Source organism: Geotrypetes seraphini, chromosome 2, assembly GCF_902459505.1.
Source record: "Geotrypetes seraphini chromosome 2, aGeoSer1.1, whole genome shotgun sequence".
Lineage (NCBI taxonomy): Eukaryota > Metazoa > Chordata > Amphibia > Gymnophiona > Dermophiidae > Geotrypetes > Geotrypetes seraphini.
In genome coordinates, this window is record NC_047085.1 from 63,143,308 (window position 1) to 63,162,151 (window position 18,844).

Genomic DNA, 18,844 nt, shown 5'->3' on the forward strand with positions numbered 1-18,844 from the left:
AGTTATATCGCTGTCCCTGTCCCAATCCTTTACGCTCTGCCTTAACTGCACAAGCTTCAAACATTTGTGATTTTAAAAGGCTTGAGATTTGTGCAGATGAGGACAGATCTTGCAGGAATGGGGCAGGGATAGGAAAAGAACTTGCCGGGAGGGGGAAAAATTTGTCCCAGTTCATTCTCTAGTAGGGAACTACAGGTCTAAGTCTGACTTCTGTGGTAAGTAAATTAATGGAAACTCTTTTAAAATAGAGAATAGTGAAGTCTCTGGAATCCAATGAATTGCAAGACCCAAGGAAATATGGATTCACTAGAGGCAGGTCTTTTCAGATAAATTTGAACAACTTCCTTGACTGGATGACCAGAGACCTGGTTAGAGGGAGTGCACTAGATGTGTTGTATTTAGATTTTATCAAAGCCTTTGACAGTGTTCTACACAGGTGTCTAATAAATAAACTAAGTGCTCTCGAGATAGGCCCCAAAGTGATGGGTCAGGAACTGGTTGAGTGGAAGGCGACAGAGGGTAGTGGTCAATGGAGATTGCTTTACGTAAAGGGATGTTACCAGTGGTTTGTCTCACAGTTTGGTTCTTGGGCCTGTTCTTTTTAACATTTTTGTAATCAATATTGCTGAAGGGCTGTCAGGTAAGAATTTGCCTCTTTGTGGATGATACCAAAATCTGCAACAGACACCCTGATGGTGTGGATAACATGAGGAAGGACCTAGTGAAGCTTGAGGGATGGTGTGAAATTTGGCAGCTAAGATTTAATGCTAAGACATGCAAGGTCATGTATTTGGGCTGCAAAAAACCGAGGGAACAGTACAGTTTAAGGGATGAAGAACTTTTGTGCACAGAAGAGGAGCGGGTCTTAAGTGTGATAGCATGTGATAATCTTAAAGTGGTCAAACAGGTTGGAAAGGCAACGGCAAAAGCTCAAAGGAAGCTTGGGTGCAAAGGGAGAGGAATGGTCAATAAAAAAAAGGAGTTATTGATGCCCCTGTATAAGACTGTGGTGAGACCTCGTTTAGAATACTGTGTACAATTCTGGAGACCACACCTCACAGGATTGTTGGTCCAGAGGAAGGCTACTAAAATGGTCAGTGGTCTACGTCATAAAACATACGGGGACAGACTCAAAGATCTCAATATTTATAGTTTGGAGGAAAGGCAGGAGAGAGAAGATATAAGAGACTTTTAAATATCTACATGGCATAAATACGCATGAGACGAGTCTTTTTCAATTGAAATGAAACTCCAGAATGAGAAGGCATGGGATAAAGGCTCAGGAGTTATCTAAAGAACCTTTTTACAGAAAGGGTGGTAGATGTATAGAATGGCTTAGTCTCCCAGAAGAGATGGTGGAAACAAAGACTCTCTCAATTCAAGAAAGCATGGGGCAGGCAAGTGGGAACTCTTAGAGAACTGAGGAAATAATGAATGTAGCAGATGGGCAGACTAGATGGGCCATTTGACCTTTAACTGCTGTCATGTTTCTATGTTTCCATCATCTCCACACTTCAGGGAACCCCTATTCATATTACCTGTTATTATGTCATCAGCATAGCTTGCTGGGACTTGTTCAATTCTAAATTTGCTTGTTCTGCGAGTCATCTCTAGTCTAGCCCCTGCGCAGCATCCCCCTTTCCACACATAGGAAGCATAAGCTCCATTATGTCAATCCATGGGTGCAGTAAAAATGAAACAGTAAAATCTTTGCTCCTTTTTTTCTCATCATGTAGAGCAACCAGGGGGCAGATTGAAGGGACTGAAAATTACTACAGTATCACAAGGACTAAGCATATCCATTTCATTGTCCTAATGGGTCCCCCTTAAACAAATGAAGCAACAGGAGCTAGTGCAAGGGACAACAAATATCAAATTTGCCCTATGTGCTCCCTGGACACTGTCTGCTTCAGCCTTTTTAATAATGGTAACAGAAGAGTGAGTATGTGTGTGTGTGTGTTTAGACAGTAGTTTTAAAGCTAAAACCATTCATGTACTCATTCAGGCACTTGGAAGTGTTGTTCCTGTAGACTGATCTTTTCCAGCATCAGGAGTGGAGTTGCTTGGCATCATTATAGCTCCCTTGCTGCTGCTGGGTCGAGAACTGCTGGCATGTACCGAAGATGTTTCACTAAATTCTCCAGCAAGTAGAACTCTGAAATTAGATAAAGAAAAAAAATATATATATATATAGGTTAGCTACAGAATTCATTGGAGGCAGTCTTTGCTTTTATACTTTTCCATGCCCTTTTGAACTTGCTAAAGCAGTGCAGTGACTAACTGTGGGCAAATATTTTTGGTTTCTGGCTTTAGCCTGAGCAGACATGGCAGGAGCAGGCTTGGTCTGCTACATATGCCTGCTTCTATTGTAGATATTGATGTCTGGAGAGGAATTTTGTGTATCGGGAAAGGGATGAGGGCAGTGATGATTTTCTGCTGGTTCATGCCACTGATCAGGAATTTTCTGAATTGTGACAAATTGCTTCCTTTTTTACATTGCAGCCAGATTGGAAGCTGGCTGTATTTGGGCCTGACCCAACATTTTTTTGTTTCATTTGTAAAGATCACTGGAATGGGGTCTTACATGTTGTAATGAAGTTGATTATGTTACTCTAGTCCAGAGATTTTCAACCTTTTTCATTTCATGGCATATTTACACAGGACTAAAATTGTCAAGGTCCTCCACCCCCACACATGTTCCAGCATTTTATCTTCTTTCCCCCCACTCCCACAAATGGTCCAGCATTTTACCTCTCTCACAAATAGTTCAGCATCTCTCTTTTCTGTCCCCTCTCTAGCCAGGCATCTTCCTTCATCTCTCTGCAACCCCCCTCCTCACATGCACATGCAGCGGTCCTGCGGGGGGGGGGGGGTGAATCGGACGTAGGGGGGGGGCATCAGGCTTTCAGGGTGGGGACAGGACTTCAAGGGGGAGAGCAGAGTCGGGGCGGGAGAAAGGAGAGTCGGGGTGGCCAGAGGAGAGTCGGGGCGGGCGAAAGGAGAGTCGGGCAGCGACGGGAGAGTCGGGGCAGCATGCACGGTATACGGGTGTGCGCGGTATATAAAATTTTTTTTCCATATATGTCGGTTTCCCGCACGCTATACCCGTGTGCGCGTTTTACACAGGTGCGCGTTATCTACATGAAAATACAGTAATACATGACCCTCAGCTCACACGGCACACCTGCGGACTAGCCACAGCACACTGACTGAAAAACGTTGCTCTAGTCTGAGCAGCAGCTGGTCCAAAAAAAAAAAAAAAGGTGTAAAGAGAGTTTATGTAACTTTCTAAAGACATACAGATACTCTGGGAGATAGCAATATTTTTATTCTCTTAAAGATGAAATCTTTAGGTTGCAATTCTTTTCCCTATGACATTACATTGGTGTGAACTAATTTCAGAGCTGGCTATATTAAAAGAAAACTAAAGGATCATTTAATGTCATTCTCTTACTAACTACCAGCAGATGAAAGAATTTAAATTGTGTTGAAGTACTTTAAACATTAAACAAAAGTTAATTTGTCACAGACATAGTAAAGTTTTTTTGGCACATTCAGTTATTAAAAAAATAAAGCACAGTTGCCTACTTGTAATGGGGCTCTCCTCGGAGAATAGGATAACAGCCATCTAAAGTGGGTGACACTGATGGCGCCAAGATGGATCAGTGTCCCAGAACTCAGAAAAACAGTAAAGGTTTCCTGAGCATGTGGACTGGCTTGCTGTTTAGGCAAAATATAACATTTATAAATGAAATTTCCAAGCTGCTGCTGCTACTACATCAAGTACCTCTTTCTTGTATGCAGCTCGCTTCATGCTTGTAAAGGAGGGGGAGACGGTATAGCAGATTTATCCTGCTCTCTGAGAACCTCGGTTATAGGTAAGCACTTTCTCAATCAATAAACAGAATATACAGTAGCTAAGGATTCTGTAATTAGAGGTAGCCACTAGAGAATGACACGGTGGTTGTTACCCGCAGGTAACCCGCCGAAACGGAGAGAGAAAATTTAGTGGTCGCTGCGGGGATGGGAACAAGGCCATTCACCGCCCCGTGGAGCGGTGAATGGTCTTGTCTCCGCAGTGAAGCCAGCACGGATTGTGCAGTCCAGCATCCCCACCCGATCGCCGCATCCTACATCCTGCCATCTCCCTCCCTCCACCTCACCTTAGGTGCACAGCAACTTGGGCTGCTGGTATGGCACTGCTCCGTCATTGATGTACAGAGTGGCTTTGCTGCCTGTCTGCTACTGCTCCATCTCTGGACCTACAGTTTGGCTTTCGTCCCTGTTGGGCACTGTTCCTTCTCTTGACATATGAGCAGCTTCATCTGCCTATCAAGCCCTGCTCCGCCTCCGGATCTATAGGATGGCTTAGGTGCCTGCCGAGTCCGACTTTAATTCTTCTCCCAGTTGCATGCTTTAAATAAGCCGCGCGTGTGCGGCTGCTTGAATTGTTGAATCTCCTCCTCCAACGCAATCGGAAACAGGAAGTTGGGTCAGAGGAGACGATTCAACAGCTCAAGCAGCTGCGCATGTGGCTTATTGAAAGCATGCGGCTGGGAGAAGAATTAAAGTCAGACTCAGCAGGCACCTAAGATAAAGTGGAGGGAGGGAGATGGCAGGACGCGGCGATCGGGCGGGAGGGGGCTCCTGGACCGCGCGATCCATGATCGCGCTTGCTCCCTCACACTAGGAAGGAGTGGACAGTAGTCGCGGGGACGGGGTGGGCACAGTGGTTGCGGGAACGGGGCGGTGACAGGGATGGTGGTCGCAGGGACGGGGCGGTGACGGGGACAAATTTTTTCCCCGTGTCATTCTCTAGTAGCCACAACCTGTGAACTATTCTAGGATGGATAGAAAATTGAAGCTATTACAAAAAAAAATGTTGGAGGACTCTCTGACCAAGAGCAGTTTGATCTTGAGAAGGTAATATGTATGGATGAACAAGTGGCTGCTCTTCAGATTTTCACAAGAGGGTACTTTAAAGCGATGAGTGCTAATTTTACCAGAGAGGTGCAGTCTATGCTTGCTTGTAATAAAGACACAGTAGAAAAACTCATTCCTTGTTTAACTTTCCTTCTGTTCAGGGCTGCAAAAGCAAGAAATTTTTAAACTACACACTAGCGTCCTAAGCAGCTCTTCATGATAAAGAATTTTGAACATTCCTGCTTACAGCTTATTCTTACAAACATTTTAGAATGCAATTGAAGACTTATCTTTTTTTCTAAATATCTGACTATTTAGCTCATCTTATTCCATGCATTGTGACTATTGTTAGTAATCTTTTGTAAATCGCGTTGAACTTATGGTTACGCGGTACAATGTACAATGTAATGCAAGTACAAGTACAATGTAATGCAAGTACAATGTAATAATGATGAGACAACGATGACCTACTTGAACTTGTAACTATGTATTTGTAATAACTATGACCTAACTGTATTAACACCTGTACTGATTTACCTGTACTAGCAATTCTATTGAATGTCCATGTCAAATTGTCCATTGTAACTTCTGGGTAACTGACCCAACCTCTTATAGTGTAATCTGACCTTGAACTGCATAGATAAAGGCTGAATAGAAAACATCACACCATAACAATTTTATATTCAGTATTGTTTGGTTTCTGGGTGGGGTGAATGGTTTTAATTAAAAAAAAAAAAAAGTTTTATGTTTATGGGTGGGTTTCTATGTGGGGAGAGCTCTACAGTGCCCAAGATGGTTTTAATTAAAAAAAAGTTTTTATATTTAATGCTGGTGTATTTACCTGCTAATGAATACAGCTTAATCAAGCATTTATAAAACAAAATTTTAAGGATATGTGCCATTATTATAACTATTTTGCAGGATACTGTTATGTGTTGAGATGTTTTCCATTATACCAAGTGATAATACCTTACATAAGTCTATCTTAAACTTGACCAGACAACTATATTTAAAATGTTGGTGTTTCCTTTAAGTATATATGCAGTTTATGTTGAAGCAGGACAGCTGTTGGGCAGAATTTGGCAAGAAAAAACATCCATTTGCCCCTTTATGCTACTTTTGGATGTCTTTCTCTTTTGAAAATGAACCCCATAAGGTGACAAGCTAAAACCCAGCAGCTAGGTACTCCCAAGTCCTTTTCCAAAGGCTGATGTTTCCTGATGTGGTTTATATGTACACCACATACTTGATGATAGGATAGGAGCTTGAAACTAATCCCATACATAAGATGTGTGCAGAACTGGAATAGAATGGGATACACTAGGTCAGTGTTCTTCAACCGCTGGTCTGTGGACCGGTGTCGGTCCGCAAAAATTTCCTACTGGTTAGTGAATAATTTGTGTCCCCTGCAAGCGTGTGTCCTCTGCAAGCGGTCCCCTCCAGGCAGTTACCTCAACCAAGCAAGTTTGACACCGTCTTCCTTCTGGCTTGGCTGCTTCTTATCTTCAGCGTCAGCTGTACTTGTTTGCCGGGACAGTGCACAGTGGCTTTTGCATGCTGCATGTGGCTGACCCAGACCTGGGAGTAGGAGAGATGCACCATGGATCTCTCTCTCTCTCTTTCCCCACTCCCTGTGCACGGGATGGAGGTGGGGACTGAGTTCAAGGGGACGGTGCGGGGACCGAGCTACGGGGATGGTTACGGGGATGGTTTTTTAAATTTCAATCTCAGTAGGTTGCCGGTTCACAAAAAAATTATTTTATTTCTGCCGATCCATAGGTGTAAAAAGGTTGAAGAATACTGCACTAGGTTATGTGCAGCCTTCCTTTTCCCAACCCAAAGCCATATACCATTCATTCCAGCAGTGGCGTACCTAGGGCATGTGACACCCAGGGCCGATCATTTTTTTTAAACCCTCCCAATATAAAAAGGGATTGGAGGAGCACCCCATAGGAGCTGCACCCAGAGCAGACTCCCCCCCCACCCTGCTTTGCTCCCCCCTCCCCTTGGTACACCACTGCCTGAAGAAGGGGTTTTGGTCTCCAAAAGTTAGTAAAAAAATGTAATACAATTAGTCCAATTAAAAATTACCTTATTTCCATTTTCTATTTATAAATGTTTATCAATACAGCTACAATACTACTTTATTCTAAAGCAACAACAAAAAATATTTTTTTCTACCTTTTATCTTCCTTTCCCTCCCCCCATCATATATATATATGATGGATCGCTAAGTAAATACTCTGCCCAACAGTTGTCCTGCTTCAACATAAGCTGCATATATACTTAAAGGAAACACCAACATTTTAAATATAGTTGTCTGATCAAGTTTAAGATAGTGCCCGCCCAAAATGTCAGGTCTGGCTATGCCACTTCAGGGAAGGTTGATTAATGTAAGATTCAACCTTATATGAATGAATGTCAATAAAGGCAGCATTAAATCATCCACAAACAGCAAAAAAGGAACAATAATAGTTATTAATACAGTTTCAAAAATGGCGTTTAGAATCCAAAAGTAGAGTAAAATAACTCAGCATAGGGAAAAACCCTTTTATAAATTTTCATAGGATCAATCATTGCACCATCTTGTTAGAATAAATGATTTTTAAATAACTTCATAATTCATAAGTACTGTAATTCTTAAATTTCCATAATGTGAAAATAAAGTCCAAAGTTTTGTGAAAAGCTCATATAAGTAAACAGATTTAGTTTCAATGTCTCTGCAGCGGTGACCCAGCGGGGTTCTGACGCGTTTCGCCGTCCTGGCTTCCTCAGAGAACCCGCTAATGCTGTGTGTGACCTTAAAAAATAAATCCTCCTTTAATAAGAAACAACAAGAAAGATACATAGTAACATTTTACAAAGAGAACTTTTAACAAAGAAAACTTTTAACCAAACACTCACAGACTTGTCAGTTGGGTACCTAATTCAAAAGGGAAAAGAAACTTCCTCGTGTTCTATGACATGAATGCTCTGCTGAGCACCCTGTACTTATGAAGTGTGAGGCTGTCTATCATCTGTGAAGAAACGCCCACCATTCTACTTCACGGTTTAACCCAGCAGGGGTGACTGTCTTCCAATGGTAAATCCATCTCTGCTCTCTTTTCCACAACCAAGCTTGGACATTTCCTCCTCTCTTTAGCTGAGCCACTTCTAGTACTATGAACTGAAGATCAGAAAGCTGATGTGAAGCAGTGTGCCAATGCTGCACTAATGGAGCCTTTAAATCGTTCCTCCTAATTTTGCTCAAATGTTCCGTAATCCGAACTTTGATACTTCTAGTGGTGTGGCCAATGTAAAGTAAATTACATGGGCATATAATCATATACACCACTTTCTGTGTATTGCAGTTTGTATGTTGTTGGAGGATATGCTTTTTAGGCAAAATAGGGTGATTGATGTATGTTGTAACTAACGCATGGGAGCAAATAGTGCAGTGTCCACACATAAAATGGCCTTTAAGATGTTGGGGAGTGCTAGTGTGGTGACTAATATATTGGGAAGTGGTGAGATGGTCACGTAGATTTCTGCCTCTAGAAAAAGCAAACATAGGGGGTTGGGCGAGACTTTTATGAACCTGGAGGATATGCCAATGAGATTTGATGATTTTTTTAATCCTAAACGCTTTGTATGAGTGAGGAAGTGTGCACACCATGCGGGCTTCTGCAGGAGATTGAGTTTGCTGAAGGAGGTAAGTTCTGTGTGCATATAGAGCTCTTTTATAGGCTTTCTTGATGGTACCATAAGGTTCATAGTACTAGAAGTGGCTCAGCTAAAGAGAGGAGGAAATGTCCAAGCTTGGTTGTGGAAAAGAGAGCAGAGATGGATTTACCATTGGAAGACAGTCACCCCTGCTGGGTTAAACCGTGAAGTAGAATGGTGGGCGTTTCTTCACAGATGATAGACAGCCTCACACTTCATAAGTACAGGGTGCTCAGCAGAGCATTCATGTCATAGAACACGAGGAAGTTTCTTTTCCCTTTTGAATTAGGTACCCAACTGACAAGTCTGTGAGTGTTTGGTTAAAAGTTTTCTTTGTTAAAAGTTCTCTTTGTAAAATGTTACTATGTATCTTTCTTGTTGTTTCTTATTAAAGGAGGATTTATTTTTTAAGGTCACACACAGCATTAGCGGGTTCTCTGAGGAAGCCAGGACGGCAAAACGCGTCAGAACCCCGCTGGGTCACCGCTGCAGAGACATTGAAACTAAATCTGTTTACTTATATGAGCTTTTCACAAAACTTTGGACTTTGGACTTTATTTTCACATTATGGAAATTTAAGAATTACTTATGAATTATGAAGTTATTTAAAAATCATTTATTCTAACAAGATGGTGCAATAATTGATTCTATGAAAGTTTATAAAAGGGTTTTTCCCTATGCTGAGTTATTTTACTCTACTTTTGGATTCTAAACGCCATTTTTGAAACTGTATTAATAACTATTATTGTTCCTTTTTTGCTGTTTGTGCTACATTTCCTTTGGAACAATATTCAATTTATTCAATTACCCAGTTGTATTATATTGAGCATTAAATCATCAGCATATTATACCAGAATAGAATTTTCAGGAAACACTGCCGCCAAGCAACACCGCACCGAAACCCCTCTTCAGCAGCAGGAGGGATGCCCATTCCCTCCCGCCAAGCAACAGCCCCCTGCCCCCCATCCCCCCCTTGCCTTATTTAAGATCAGCCGGAGGGATGCCTACTCCCTCTGGACAGCAAGCCTGCCTCTTCAAAATGCCAAAGAACATAAGACACCTTTGTTCATTCATTTATGCATCTTTCCAGTGTTTCTGCTTCAAAAATAGCATCTTGTTAGACAAAGCATACAAACTATGCATTATGAATTATAGCCCACTCAAAAATATAATTTTTCTTTTAAATTTGAATACAATAATACAGTGCCTCACCTTGCTTCATTCATAGGTTGCACGCTTCCAGATAAGCTGCTTAACTTCTTACTATTACCAGTCTCACTTTTCTTTTCCATCTGTAGTGTGGGCATCTCACAACCAGATGGTGCTTGTGATGAATGTTCTTCTCTGTCATCATTTACTTTTTGGGTGCATGTTTCAAGCCCTTTCGTGTCGTCTTTTATTGATATTTCTTGGGTATTTTTTGTTTCTGCACATGCCTCTTGGCTTAAAATGTCATGATTGGTAATTGACACTGCTGAAATTCCATGATTTGCCTTCATACCTGTACTTGTCCCCATTGACTTGGAGATTACCTTCAATTTGTGTGAGCTAGATTTGTAGCGTTTCTTATGTTTTACTTGAGAATTATGCTTCAAAAAGAATTCACACGATTCCTGAAGTACTCTTCTGCTCTCTCTGATTGGGCTGTAAAACACAAACACAGTGACGGTGCTCAGCATTGAAGGTAACGAAACCTTAAGTGGCTAACAACAAAAAAAAACGGATCCAACAATTCTGCAGTGGAAAAAAGTATCAAAAACAAAAAGGAAACTGCAGAGATGATGTACTGAAGTCAGGAATTTTATTAAAAGACAACAAGTGTTGTATTTCAAATAATGGTTCTTTTTTGAAAAACACCGGGACCCGACACGGTAGGAAACGCTGGTTTCTATTTTCCATTTGGTTCTACTTTACACCTGGTACGATTCGCAGCTAGGACCCCCGAGGAAGGAGCATTTCTTCAAAATACGGACCGTGTTGGGTCCCGGTGTTTTTCAAAAAGAACCATTATTTGGAATACAACACTTGTCTTTTAATTAACTAAGAAAAACCTCCACAGATTCCAACAGATTCAGAATGCTGCGGCCAAGCTCATCTTCGCTAAAAGTAAATTTGACCATGTCTTCCCGCTCCTGGCCAAGCTCCACTGCTTCCGATAATCGCCAGGGTCCACTATAATGCACCTGTTTAACTTTCAAAATCCTATATGGTATCCTCCTCCCTTTATCCCTCTTCTTGGAATTCCTCAAACCCTAATACCACCAGATCCTCCCACAAATTAAAAACTATCCCTTCCCCTCGCTAAAAAGGCATTTCCCACACAGGAAAGCTGGGACCTCCTTCCACTTCAAAATCACTGAGCTCTGGAACAACCTTACCTCCCCTCTTCGGAACTTGAGCTCTCTCCAAGTTTTCCATAAACATCTGAAAACCTGGCTTTTCTCAAAAAATGTAAGTCTCCCTCCCAACTTAGGAAATCAAGGAAACTTCTTATTCTTGGCATCTCCAAGTCCTCTAAATTTTCTTCACACTTCTACCTCTAACCCTCTGTTGTAGTTCCTTCCTATTTCTCCTACTGTAAACTGCGTCGAGCTCTACGAACGTGGAGATGATGCGGTATACAAACCTAAGAATTAGATTAGATTAATAAAATTCCTGACTGCAATTTCCTTTTGTTTTTGATATCTTAAGTGGCCATGCATTCATAATCTTACTGTTGCTGTGAACTACTGCATTAACTAGAAGGATTATATTCCAAAAAAGCTCAGCAGTATTCTCTCTGCAAAAGTTTACATCTGTGAAAAAAAGATATATATTTTTGTGCCCATGCCATCATTAAAGAACTGATAGTTTCCCAAAACAAAATAGCCAATAAATAATTGTATTTCATCTTCTTCCTCTACTTCCCACCGACAACAGAAAATTCTTACTCTCTTTTGTGATTCCTGTTGAAGAAGTTGACCCATTCAGAGCAAGTCTTTCTACTTCCCACCCAGAAGACAGCTGAGATGCCAACAATTAGTGTCATCAAGTATTTGATCAGAAACAAGGACAATTCAGGTCTTGCCAATGCTTTAACCTTAAAAATAAAATATAGTACATTTCAAAAATCTGAAAAATCTATCTAGACAGGCATATACATACTGTACAGCACAAATATTAAGACACCTCTGGAATTTTTCTTGACAGTTTTGATCTCATGGAGACATTGTGTGCTTGTTTATTTTTATTTAAAACATGCATATATACCTTTTACTATCATTTTCTGACTTATTAATGGTTCACTAATGTTTTAAGTATTAGAAATTCAATTTAAATTTGAAAATGATTTTTAGCTTTTTGGATTATTGAAAACCAAATTAGAATCAGTGCATTAGATGACATAGCCGCAATTAAGCTGAAAACCTGAAGAGGAAAAAGTAACCCTTGGTTATGATGATAACACTTTTAGACTCAGAAACAATTATGTAGAAGACTGGAAAAGAAATGGAGGACAACAAAGATACTTACCTATACAGGTGTTTCTCTGAGGACTCCCCCCCCCCCCCCCCCCCCCCCCCCCCCCCCCCCCCCCCCCCCATTACATATATTCTCAAATGTGGCCAACGTTATCCATGGAACCCAGTACAGACACTACCAAGTGCACTGTCACTTTAAATCTATAGGCAGTGCCCATACTGTGTAAGTGCCTTTGCCTTCCCACCAGACGGCTTACAGGACCATCAGTTCAGTAACAAAGCTACAAGTCAACTAAGGGAGGTGGAAAGGTTGTGGGAATATATGCCTGCTGTCCTCATAGAAAACCTGCTTTCTCATAGCATAAGCAGGCGTAATATTCTCACAAGTGGGATTCCCAAGCTGCCAGGATCACAACTCTAGATGAAGATAACAGCTATTACACAGCCTTCCTGAGTATACATGAAGGAGATACAGTTCACTAGGCAAGTGAAGATACAGTCAAACCTCGGTTTGCGAGTAACCCGGTTTGCGAGTGTTTTGCAAGATGAGCAAAACACTCAGCAAACTTTTGACTCGCAAATCGAGTGTTGACTCGATTTGCGAGCACCCCCCGATAACTGGCATCGCTCCCCCCCGCTCGCAAAGGCCCCCTCGCCCCCCCCCCCCGCCCCCCGCCTGCACAACTTAACCCCCACCCCAACCCCCGTCTAGCACAGGCATAGATCGTGAGCCTAGAAGATCTTCCGGCTTCTGCCTGCCTGCCTTGAGCATGCATCTGCGCATGCTCAAGGACTTCTAATTCTCCCTCTCGCCGAGATTCTCAGGGGGGGGGGAGCGATGCCGGTTATCGGGGGGGGGGGGAACATATCAAAGCGAGTTTCCATTATTTTCTATGGGGAAACTCGCTTTGATAAACGAGCATTTTGGATTACGAGCATGCTCCTGGAACGGTTTATGCTCGTAATCCAAGGTACCACTGTAGTTCTCTTGGTAACAGAAACTCCAAGTCTGTTAGAGTCAAATGCCACAAAGAGTTGTGAAGATCCTCTGTGATAATAATAATAATAGTTTATTTTTATATACCGCCAAACCATCAGTTCTTGGCAGTTTAAGCAATAGTAATTACTACAAGTAATTAAAATACAGGCAAATACTGACTATAATTAAGGAAGAAACTAAGGATTTTAACACTGATGTTGTTATCCATCTGGGAACAAATGACCTGGCCAACAACTCCACACTTGCAGCACAGAAAGCTTTTCGGGAGCTTGGTGAGGGCGGTGAAACCTTTTGTAAAGACTTAGCTTTTTCTGAAATACTGCCTGCATATGGAAAAGGAGAGCAAAGAATGAAAAAACACAGAGGACTTAATAGATGGCTCAGAGCCTGGTGTCATCAAGAAGGCTTCAGGTACATTAGGAGGATGGGGAAATACATGGAAGACAAGAAGCTATATTGCACTGATGGGCTACATATTACTACAGCAGGAAAAAGAAACCTTGCAGAGAAATTTAGACATATATTTTTCTAGGCATTTAAACTAGAAGGTGGGGGTGGTGTATGTAGAGACCACCCCGGCAAAAGAAAAGATGTGATAGTAGTAAAGGCTGCAACAAAAGCAATATCAGCAACTCATTTCTTAGTATTGCAACGGAAAGTGAAACGACACAAAAATCCATACAAAAAAGGAGATTATCGCTGAAAATAGCTGGAAAGCGATGACCACAAATGCTCGCAGTCTAAGCAACAAAGTTCATGATCTGCAAGCCCTGATATTAGAGGCAGATCTAGATATTGTTGCTATCACAGGACATGGTTCAGTGAATCACATGGATGGGATGCAAACATACCGGGATATAATCTTTTTAGGAAGGACAGAGATGGTCATAAAGGTGGAGGAGTAGCTCTCTATGTAAAGATCAATATCCAAGCGACCGAAATGCAAGGGACCTGGGGAGAGGAAGAAGCGATATGGATTGCTCTGAAAAAGAAAGATGGAACTTCTATCTACGTGGGTGTAGTCTACAGACCTCCGACTCAATCGCAGCAAATTGATAAGGATCTGATTGTGGATATCCAAAAGTTTGGAAGGAAAGAGGAGGTTCTGCTGTTGGGAGATTTCAACCTGCCGGATGCGGACTGGAATGTTCCGACTGCGGAATCGGAAAAGAAGTAGGGAGATTGTGGATGCCTTTCAAGAGGCCTCTGCTCAGACAAATGGTGACGGAACCCACAAGGGAAAAAGCGATTTGGATCTGGTCCCACACAAATGGAGAGAGTATCTCTAATGTTCGAGTGGGTGTTCACCTGGGTAGTAGCGATCATCAAACGGTTTGGTTTGATATAACGGCTAAAGTGGAGAGGCGGGCCGCACGATACTTAAAGTCCTAGATTTCAAACGTACGGACTTTAATGCAATGGGAAAGTACCCTGAAGAAAGAGCTGTTAGGATGGGAGGACATAAGAGAAGTGGAAAGACAGTGGTCCTAAGCTGAAAGGAGCGATAAAAATGGCTACGGACCTTTATGTGAAGAAAATCAATAAAAACAAGAGGAAAAAGGAAGCCGATATGGTTCTCCAACCTAGTGGCTGAGAAAATAAAGGCGAAAGAGTTGGCGTTCATGAATATAAAAAAACCCAAGAAGAGGAGAGCAGAAAGGACTACAGGGTGAAAACTGAAAGAAGCCAAGAGAGAGATACGTTTAGCGAAGGCACAGGCGGAAGAACAAATGGCTAAAAATGTAAAAAAGGGAGATAAAAATTTTTTCAGATATATTAGTGAAAGGAGGAAGATAAAAAATGGAATTGCTAGGCTAAAAGATGCTGGGAACAAATATGTGGAGAGTGATGAGGAGAAAGCAAATGTGCTAAACAAATACTTCTGTTCTGTGTTCACAGAAGAAAATCCTGGAGAAGGACCGAGATGTCCGGCAAAGTTACACGAGAAAATGGAGTAGATTCTGCGCCGTTCACGGAGGAGGGTGTTTATGAGCAACTTGAAAAACTGAAGGTGGACAAAGCGATGGGACCAGACGGGATCCATCCCAGGATACTAAGGGAACTCAGAGAGGTTCTGGCGAGTCCTATTAAAGACTTGTTCAACAAATCTCTGGAGACGGGAGTGATTCCTGGGGATTGGAGGAGAGCGGATGTGGTCCCTATTCATAAAGTGGTCACAGGGATTGAAGCAGGAAACTACAGGCCGGTGAGCCTCACTTCAGTTGTTGGAAAAATAATGGAAGTGTTGCTGAAAGAAAGGATAGTGTATTTCCTTGAATCTAATGGGTTACAGGATCCGAGGCAACCATGGCTTTACAAAAGGTAAATCGTGCCAAACGAATCTGATTGAATTTTTTGATTGGGTGACCAGAGAGCTGGATCAAGGGACATATGCTAGATGTAATTACTTGGATTTCAGCAAAGCCTTTGATACAGTTCCTCATAGGAGGCTGTTGAACAAACTTGAAGGGCTGAAGTTAGGACCCAAAGTGGTGAACTGGGTCAGAAACTGGCTATCGGACAGACCGCCAGAGGGTGGTGGTAATGGAAGGTCGCTCGAAGGAAGGAAAGGTGACTAGTGGAGATCCCTCAGGGTTCGGTGCTGGGGCCAATCCCTGTTCAATATGTATGTAAGTGACATTGCTGAAGGGCTAGAAGGAAAAGTGTGCCTTTTTGCAGATGATACCAAAATTGTGTAAACAGAGTAGACACGAAGAGGGAGTGGAAAATATGAAAAAGGATCTGCAAAAGTTAGAGGAATGGTCTAATGCCTGGCAACTAAAATTCAATGCAAAGAAATGCAGAGTAATGCATTGGGGATTAATAATAGGAAGGAACCGTATATGCTGGGAGGAGAGAAGCTGATATGCACGGACGGAGAGAGGGACCTTGGGGTGATAGTGTCCGAAGATCTAAAGGCGAAAAAACAGTGTGATAAGGCAGTGGCTGCTGCCAGAAGGATTCTGGGCTGTATAAAAGAGAGGCGTAGTCAGTAGAAGGAAGAAGGTGTTGATGCCCCTGTACAGGTCATTGGTGAGTGCCCCCACTTGGAGTATTAGTGTTCAGTTTTGGAGACCGTATCTGGCGAAAGACATAAGAAGACTTGAGGCGGTCCAGAGTGAGGGCGACGAAAATGATAGGAGGCTTGCGCCCAGAAGACGTATGAGGAGAGACTGGAAGACCTGAATATGTATACCCTAGAGGAAAGGAGAGACAGGGGAGATAATGATTCAGACGTTCAAATACTTAAAGGGTATTAACGTAGAACAAAATCTTTTCCAGAGAAAGGAAAATGGTAAAAACAGAGGACATAATTTGAGGTTGAGGGGTGGTAGATTCAGGGGCAATGTTAGGAAATTCTACTTTACGGAGAGGGTGGTGGATGCCTGGAATGCGCTCCCGAGAGAGGTGGTGGAGGGTAAAACTGTGACTGAGTTCAAAGAAGCGTGGGGATGAACACAGAAGATTTAGAATCAGAAAATAATATTAAATATTGAACTAGGGCCAGTTACTGGGCAGACTTGCACGGTCTGTGTCTGTATATGGCCGTTTGGTGGAGGATGGGCTGGGGAGGGCTTCAATGGCTGGGAGGGTGTAGATGGGCTGGAGTAAGTCTTAACAGAGATTTTGGCAGTTGGAACTCAAGCACAGTACCGGGTAAAGCTTTGGATTCTCGCCCAGAAATAGCTAAGAAGAAAAAAAAAAAAAAAAAAAAAAAAAATTTAAATTGAATCAGGTTGGGCAGACTGGATGGACCATTCGGGTCTTTATCTGCCGTCATCTACTATGTTACTATGTTACTAGAACCAAATAACAGTGTCTTATAAAAGAAAGTAATACAGTTCAAAAAAGATACTAACTAACAAAATGCAACCCTAACTTATTCAGAGTAATATATACACAATACAAATTATTTATACTAAAATAGGTAAGAAACTATGAAAGTTATTCCATAAAATAATAAAAATCCACTTATCATGATAATTTTAAAATCGATTAAATTTTGTATTGTTTAAATAAATAAGTTTTAAGATCTTTCCGAAATTGATAATAAGTAAGGGATGGAGAAATAAGAGTATTCAAACATGAATTCATTACTCCTGCTTGATAGTGGTTCTTAAACCTGTGCTGGGGAACCCCCAGCCAGTCAGGTTTTCATAATGGCTGTAATGAATATGCATGAGAGAAATCTGCATGTCTGTCACCTCAATTATATGCAAATCTGCCTCATGCATATTCATTAGGGATATCTTGAAAACCCAACTGGCTGGAAAGGTCCCCCAGGACAAATTTAAAAACCACTGCTCTTTGAGGTTTAGTCTAATCCAGGTAGTATGCCAGAACACGCTTACAGTCCAAGGTGTGATGAACTATCTGTCCAGGATGTATATGCAGTTTTGGAAAGAAAACAGACAGACTATGGACTTGTTGAGGTGGAATTCTGAGACAACACTAAATAGGAATTTTGGATGAGTTTGAAGCACTACTCTGTTGTAGTAGAACCTTGTATAGGTGAATCCGATACAAGAGCTTAAAGTTCACTCACATGGCATGCAGAGGTGAAGGTTATGAGGAAAACGACATTCCAAGTGAGAAGTTTGAGAGAGCAAGATGTAAGCAGCTCAAAAGGGAGGCTTCATGAGAGCAGATGGTATGACATTAAGATCCCAAGCAACAGGTAGAGGATTTCATGGAGAATAGACCTTTCATGAAACAGGCTATCAAGAGGTGAACAGAAAGAAGTTTGTTGTCCAAGGGGAATGAAACGCACTGAGATGTACTTGAACAGAATTGGTTTTTAGACTAGAGTTAGAGAAGGTAGATGGTAGTGGACAGGTGACGGGTTCCATGGAATGTAAAGTACACCCGGAAGAAAATCTTGTCCATCTGAAGCGGTAACAGCGCTGAGTTGAAGGTTTTCTAGATGCTTCAGTGCCCGTAGGTACTGCAGCCAAGAGGGAGGAAGCATTTACTTGCTTGGTGAAAGAAACCACGCTGTATTAAGGAGTGGGGATTAAGGTGAAGGAGCTATAACATGGCTATAACATGTAAGGTTTCTTGGTCAAGAACTCTGGGAAGAGTAGAAACTAGACGCCCTAAAACAGTGTTCTCCCCAGAAATTTTTTCCAGCCGGGTGGCATGAAAAAGTAGTCGGGTGGAGCGGGACGGGGAAATTTGGTGGTGGGGAAAATTAAGGGCTCCTTTTACTAAGCTGCAATAGAGTTTTTAGCGCGTGCAGAATTGCCGCGCTACACGACTAGAACTAACGCCAGCTCAATGCTGGTGTTAGCATCTAGCATGTGCGGCAATTCTGCGCAAGCTAAGCGCACGGTAAAACTGCTATCGCAGCTCAGTAAAAGGAGCCCTACATGTGTACTATTTGCATTAGTTAATTATTGTTATTTTCCAATGCTCAATATGACTGCCTTTCTTAAGGTTTGACACTTGTTCCATAATTTTTTATTAAATTTAAGAAGTATCCAATTCTAGAAGTGAATAATTAGATATTTGCCCTCTTTCAAATGGTATAGAGCAGCGTCTCTCAAACTTTTTTAACTCTGGCACACTAAACAGAGCAAATGTTTTTTGTGGCACACTAAATGCAGCAAATGTTTTTCATGGCTGGAAAAATTTTCTGGGGAGAACACTGTTGCCGTTAGTTTTCAAGGTCCAATCACGTCAAAGACTGATGCTTATCTGGGCAGTTGTATAATACAAAGAATGGATAAGATAACATGAGAAGTGAAATTGTCATGAATCA

At 41.8% G+C, this 18,844-nt stretch overlaps 1 protein-coding gene across 2 annotated transcripts in view; it reads right to left on the minus strand.

Annotated features, from left to right (window-relative positions):
* Positions 1-1,269: 1,269 nt before the first annotated feature.
* FZD6 (frizzled class receptor 6) overlaps positions 1,270-18,844 on the minus strand; it is an 81,320-nt gene continuing 63,745 nt past the window's right edge. For both annotated transcript variants that reach the window (XM_033933931.1, XM_033933933.1), the window contains exons 4-6: positions 11,556-11,704; positions 9,838-10,269; positions 1,270-2,155 (exon numbers count right to left, since the gene is read on the minus strand). In XM_033933931.1, the coding sequence (XP_033789822.1) occupies positions 2,002-2,155; positions 9,838-10,269; positions 11,556-11,704 (735 nt within the window). In that variant the 3' untranslated portion in view covers positions 1,270-2,001. The remainder of the gene's footprint in view (positions 2,156-9,837; positions 10,270-11,555; positions 11,705-18,844) is intronic.